Below are 6,407 nucleotides of genomic sequence, written 5' to 3'. Positions count from 1 at the left end.
CTCCGAGATGTTGATGTGAAGGGAGGGAGAGGGGGAGGGAGGGCGAGGCGCGGAGGAGGTGGAACATTTGGAGGGAGCTCGCGAGAGGGCCTGAAATCAGAGGGGAAAGAGATGTGGACTTTGATTAAGACATTCGCTCAAGTTTTTCAGCCCCTGTTAAAAGATGAGTGTCTCATAGCTTAATTTTCTTTTCGTAGCAATGAAACCACTACTAAGACTCGTGTAGTCTGTGCGGTAGTAGGCCCTTCCCGTGAAAGGAAGAATGGACAAATTACATCCTGATAGAATCAGGAGGAATAAGTGGAATTTAGTGATTTACAAGTTCAATGGCAGTATCACCTATTAAATTTCAATCATTTCAATCTAATATTAATCTAACAATTCTGTCTGAGTAGTATATTGCGTCATTGTGACAATCCAAACTATGCGCAGCTCATCAATAAAATTTTAATTATTGTTTCTCTCATGTAAAGGTGCCACAATTTCCAGTTTAGATGCCTCCTGAGTGTGCATGTGCAAAGTTCATGCTTCAATATTATAATGGGTACATAATTAGGACAGGTGATTTATTTTTCTCATATGCTCTATTACTATGACTCTATGACACATCACATATGTTTGTGACTTTCTTGCCTAAAAGAATAGACTCATTGCCTCTCCTCTAATTAGCGTTTTCTCTTAATTTATTAATCCTTTATGAAACAATGTGCGTTTTCCACCTGTGACCTTCACGGTTAGCGTGTCAGTAAACAATTTACTGAAATTACCTACCAATGGCAAGTATAAATAGGGTCTAAAATGCCCTATCTACAGCAGTTGTCAACACTAATAGGGACAAAGAATCTAGTTTCTAATGGGTTCTATTGAAGTGTTGGTTTAGAGATCCTAGTTTTGAAAGGAGCTCTTGCTTGGGATCATGGGCTATAGAGTTTTCAAGGGGATGTATGCATCCCTATTCCCTGTGGGTCGTTTTGCTCCTGAATGTTCTGAGTACTTGGGGTAAGTGACGCTAATTAGTAAACTTTTGGAAAAGCTAGCAGCTCGCGATTGTCCAGATGTTGTTGTTGTAGCAGTGACAATTCGAATTCGAACACTTTATGGAGATTTTTTCAGAATACTTCATTGACATAGGATTAGAGTCCCTTTTTCCCAGCAGTTTCTTCGTTTGTTCAAAATAATATTAATAATAATAATGTAAATGTAAAAAAAAAATGTAAATGCAGTTTTTTTGTGTTATTATGTCACAACTTTGGTGCTCACTGCAGCATTTGTAGGATTTTCCCAATATCTCAATAATCCTAAAATTCAATGTTTACCTACCATGCTGGCACCGGTCGCTATGCGCATTTATATGTCATAGCTACTCATTTTCCTCACGAGGCTGAGTGGGCCCCGCAACAGCCAGTCACGGAATCAATCATTTGCATGATACAAATTTCTTGACCCCGCCGGGAATCGAACCCGGGTCTCCCGCGTGCAAGGCAAGTGCAGTGACCACTACACCATGGGAGCTGAAACCTACAGAATTGACAGGTTCATCTCAGTCAGTCCCTTTAGACATTGTGTATTTGATTCTTGATCCATTGATTTTAGGCACTTTAACACAGTTAATATTTACTTTATAACATTTCATCAAAGAAGGTTAAGTAGTCCCAGGGAGGTTCTATATTTCTTGTAAACTTGTATTATTGTTCAAAATAAAGCAAACGATTTGAATTCAATTTGAAAATGTTGCCATGGAACGTAGCTCGCTGCCTTGTAAGCGATAGATCGCGAATCGGATTCCCGTTCGCGGCGGATTTTCTCCTAAACAGATAAAGTTTTGTTCTCGGAACGGCTGGCTTTCTCCTATCCTGTCTTCCTTCTCCCTTCGTTTTAGGAACGATAAAACCTCAGTAGTGACCTCTATCAAACCTATAAAAGAACTTACCGAATAAAGTCGCCATTGGGGTCAGCTTTGCGTCCAAACTTGACGGGACAATAGCAGTGGAAGAATTGTTGGAAGAAGGAAGAACAAGATAGCCACATCCACATGCCAGCATTTACAGACCAATCTGCATCTAATAAGAGCTCGTCAAATATCTAGAATAGAATAGAATAATAATAATATCTAAAGCTAAAGCATTACCATTAGTAGAAACCCGGTGTGGTTGGGTAATTAAATTTTGTACCTATAAAAGTAGAAGTAATTATTATTTTTATTATTATTACCTAAGTATTACCTTTTTTTTTTCTTTTTTTTTTTTTTGATGAGGAGAAATTAGGTATTATGAGTTCATGTATTCTCCTTTGATGTATTTATCTATTCGGCCTTCGGCCACTGGCAAAGCCGGGTGTGTTATCTTTGTAAGAAATAAATCAATAAAATATTGCGGCCTTATATTGCGGCCTTCCGCCGCCACTTTTGACTTGCTTACCTTCATTCCTTCTTCCCAAGATACCCAGAGATCTCCCCTAGTCAGGAAGCATGCCACGGCATGTCTGGCTAGATGATGAATCCAACCCTCTTCACGCAGTTGAGTCATGATTGCATCTATCCACGGGAATCCAGTTTGAGCCTGGATATGGAATGAAAGAAAATGAAGGTATGTATTTCAATGGTATTAAGGTTGGAAGGTAGTGCTCTTACAAGGCAGGCAGACGTAGAACGAGGAAATTTCCAGAGATTCTCAAGCTGAGTACACACATAGATCAAGGGTGGGGTTAATGCCTATGGCATTCTCTACCACCCCACCCTTGATCAAACTTTATTTGATCATATACCTGCCTCGGTGGTGTAGTGGTCAAGGCACTCGACTGGTAAATAGGAGGGTGTGGGTTCAATCCCAGCCGAGGTATGGAATTTCATCCTCAATATAATTTGAGATTTGACCACAATAATAGTAGTAGCCTACTGCTGGAGTAAAGGGACTTTTCAGTCCTATGCGAGCAGTAAGTGTTATAGGGGATGTCGAATGTACTGTCCACACTGCCTGGATAACATAGATTCACCCCTTCGGGTCGACTATGTTTGGACACACCTTTGTGTTGTGGGGATCTTCATTTCATCACAAATAAATTATTAATGTTCCAATTTCCTTAGATTGGAAGATAGCGCGTATGCCTTGTAAGCAATATTTCGCGGATTCCCGCCCGGGCCGATCTTTATCTGAAACAAATAAGCTTCGGTCTAGGAACGAATGGCTTTCTCATATCCTGTTCTTCTCTCTTAAAACCTCTCTTATTTCCGTTTCCTCGATCAAACCTCTTTAAAAAAGCAAAGTTAATTTCAGGCACGGGCCACAGTTACTTACATTGGCCCATTTGGCCAGTGCCTCCATGTTAACATCCCAAGGTATTTGTACACAGATAGGGTTGCCCAACATGCGGTCAAAGTTAGGGTATAATATTATTATTATTATCTGAAACAAATAAGTTTCGGTCTAGGAACGAATGGCTTTCTTATATCCTGTTCTTCTCTCTTAAAACCTCTCTTATTTCCGTTTCCTCGATCAAACCTCTTAAAAAAAGTAAATTACTGACTATTATTTATATTTATTTTACTGATTTTATTAAAAAGCAAAGTTAATTTCAGGCACGGGCCACAGTTACTTACGTTGGCCCATTTGGCCAGTGCCTCCATGTTAACATCCCAAGGTATTTGTACACAGATAGGGTTGCCCAACATGCGGTCAAAGTTAGGGTTCCTCGTTGCAGCACAATAGAAGAATTCTCGCCACAGTAGTTGACCATGTAGGGACAAGGGAGGAGGGGCCTTTTTGATCTGAAAATAAACAGATAAACTTCAGATTCAAGTAATAAAGTTAACACCATCATGAAAAATGTCGCACGCTTTCTTGAATAAAGTTAACACGCTTTCTTGACATTCACAATTTCTCATAAAATAGATTGAGATTTTTAAATCTCTAGTAGCGCGGTCAAACTTTCTTGACTTGGCGGGGCGGAGCACTACCGCGCTCCTTAATATTTACTCGAGATTTTCAAGTTGAACGAAGATAATTTGATAGAAGGAACTGTAACTGCTAAGGTCTTATCGTTCCGAAATCGAAGAGAGAAGGAAGACAGGATAGGAGAAAGCCAGCCGTTCCGAGAAAGATGGATTCTATGTTGGTGAATCCCCAGAACACTATGGCATAGCTCATCAGACTATGGAAATAGGAATGATAAGATAGGAGAGCAGAAACATTATCTGGTTAGGACAAAGTTTGCCCTAGGCGGGAATCGAACCTGCGGCCTAGCGCTTACAATGCAGACGAGCTACTGAGCTAGCGTATACTTACCCGTTTATACAGTTTATTCAGATCATGATAGAACAGCCTCGTACTCAGACAGCCGAACCTCAGGAAAGGGCTGAGTCCGGTTTGGGACGCCAGGAGGGATTGGGGCGTCATTTTGGGACGTCCGAATGACGCCACCCATGCTTTACGTTCTAGGTGCCGTTCTAAACGACGCATAGCTTCCGTCTCCCCTCCCTTCCAGGTGGGGGGAAGGAGACCTTCTATGTCGAAACCTGGTGGCAGAGAGACGAACTATTGGTGAGACTCAAGATCACAGTTACACAGTGTCCAACACCCACACAAAGAACAACAAACATAAATAACACGAAAAGTTCATAATACCAGGTTCCTCAATACCAGGTTCACATCAATGCTATTGAATCTATTCAGAGGAAATTCCTACGCCACCTAGCATTTAAACAACGCAGGCCAATTGAGAACCATGATTACTCGGAAATCATGTCCGCCAACAATATCATGACTTTAGAAAAAAGGAGGGATATGATAGATCTGACCTACTTTTATAAAATACTTAATAATCAAATAAACTGTCCTGACCTTTTAAACCAAGTTAATATAAGAGTTAGTGCGAGAAGAACAAGATTTCTAGATCCCTTTGAAACCCCTTCTGCACGTAAAGATCTAGGAATGCATTCCCCATTCGTCAGAATGCACAAGCTGGCAAATGATGCTGAGAGAACAGGCATTGACCTTTTTAATTGTCACTTAAATGAAATTCGACGGTTGTTTGACTGAGGTGGTAGTTTCAGTACCTTTGTAAAATATTTATTTATTTATTTGTCACAGTCTGATTTTCTACATAAATAAAGTAAGTAGGGCAGGTAGGTCTTTTATGTAAGTATTTTGAATTATTTTTTATTTTTTACTTTTGTTTTTGTTACTTGTTCTTTTTGTATTCTTGTTGATGTAATTTTGTATTATTGGGTTTTGTGACCCGTCAAATAAATAAATTAAATTAAATTAAATTAAATAAGTTAACAAAATTGTTTCAAAAGTTTTTGTAAAATCCTCCCTATACTTTCATAGATTCCCCCATCAAAACTAAGAAGCTGTTTTACTCAAAACTCTATTTTTGTCTTACGAATAACACCCTTAAAATTTCCTCTGATTCTCCAAAGGAATTTTTCGTATTAAAGAAAAAAAAACTTCCAAATTTTCTTTCATACACCTACCTCTGTGATGTAGTTGTTAGTACGGCGGACTTGGGATCTGGAGTTTGGTGGTTCAAGTCCAAGTCAAGTCATACAATTGAGTGTAGTGTATTGAGTGGGGGGAACGACATTTGTGACAAGCATTTATGCTTGGCACATTAAAAATTCCTTAATTTTTCCCTCATTTACCAAAGATTTTCCTCTCCTCATTTTCCATCGCATTAATTTATTCTCTCACCCAATTCTTCCAATGTAGGTACACCATATTTTTCATCATGATCATCACGTAGCGGTGTTGTCGCTTGTCGCACTAGTAGGGGGGTGACAGGGGCCTCAGCGGGAGAGGGCGAGTCCATTTTGGCAACAATGGATTGGAACTGATGATAGGTGAGCGGGGTCTTGCCTCCGTTCTTCTCGATGATCCTGCGGGACGAGGGGAGTGAAAGGGTTAGTTTTTTTTCTATTGATGAGGACATGAAAGGGTTAAAAGAAATTTTATTTATTTACTTAAATCAAATCATGAATCTTTGTGGTAAAGCAAAGAGTTTTTCACAACTTTGTGGGTACCTATCACAGTATTACAAGTCTTTCATTTACTCAATCATCATATTTATCATCGCTCGTTTCTTTCCATTAGTAATGCTGCCACTGGTCCTCACAAGGCTGAGTGCACCCCGAACTCCAAGCACAGAGCTGAAAAAACTTCGACCCCGCCGGGAATCGAACCAAGGATTTTCAGAGTGCAAGCCTAGTGTGATACCCACTCGGCCACGGAGGCTACTTTATTTATTTATTTATTTACCTACTTGGTTTGAAGAGATTTGATAGAGGGAATTGTGACTGCTAAAGTCTTATCGTCCCGAAATCGAAGAGAAGGAAGACAGGATAGGATGGTGACAGGGTGCCACAAGTTTAGGGTGGAAGAACTACTCTATTATTGGGTTACTTTCCCTGATTT

General features: G+C 39.8%; 1 protein-coding gene across 1 annotated transcript in view; it reads right to left on the bottom strand.

The window, feature by feature from the left end:
- The window catches only part of LOC103508066, a gene marked incomplete at its 5' end in the record, with an annotated part of 22,107 nt that extends 16,235 nt beyond the window's left edge, over positions 1 to 5,872 (bottom strand). Inside the window, 5 exons of the mRNA XM_017443597.2 lie at positions 1,931 to 2,082; positions 2,418 to 2,558; positions 3,596 to 3,763; positions 4,281 to 4,510; positions 5,688 to 5,872. Of these exons, the coding sequence (XP_017299086.2) occupies positions 1,931 to 2,082; positions 2,418 to 2,558; positions 3,596 to 3,763; positions 4,281 to 4,510; positions 5,688 to 5,872 (876 nt within the window). The remainder of the gene's footprint in view (positions 1 to 1,930; positions 2,083 to 2,417; positions 2,559 to 3,595; positions 3,764 to 4,280; positions 4,511 to 5,687) is intronic.
- Positions 5,873 to 6,407: the final 535 nt, after the last annotated feature.

Source organism: Diaphorina citri, unplaced genomic scaffold (assembly GCF_000475195.1).
Source record: "Diaphorina citri unplaced genomic scaffold, Diaci psyllid genome assembly version 1.1 scaffold364, whole genome shotgun sequence".
Taxonomy (NCBI): Eukaryota; Metazoa; Arthropoda; class Insecta; order Hemiptera; family Psyllidae; genus Diaphorina; species Diaphorina citri.
Note: the sequence above shows the minus strand (reverse complement) of the source record. Positions and strands in the feature narration are given on the sequence as shown.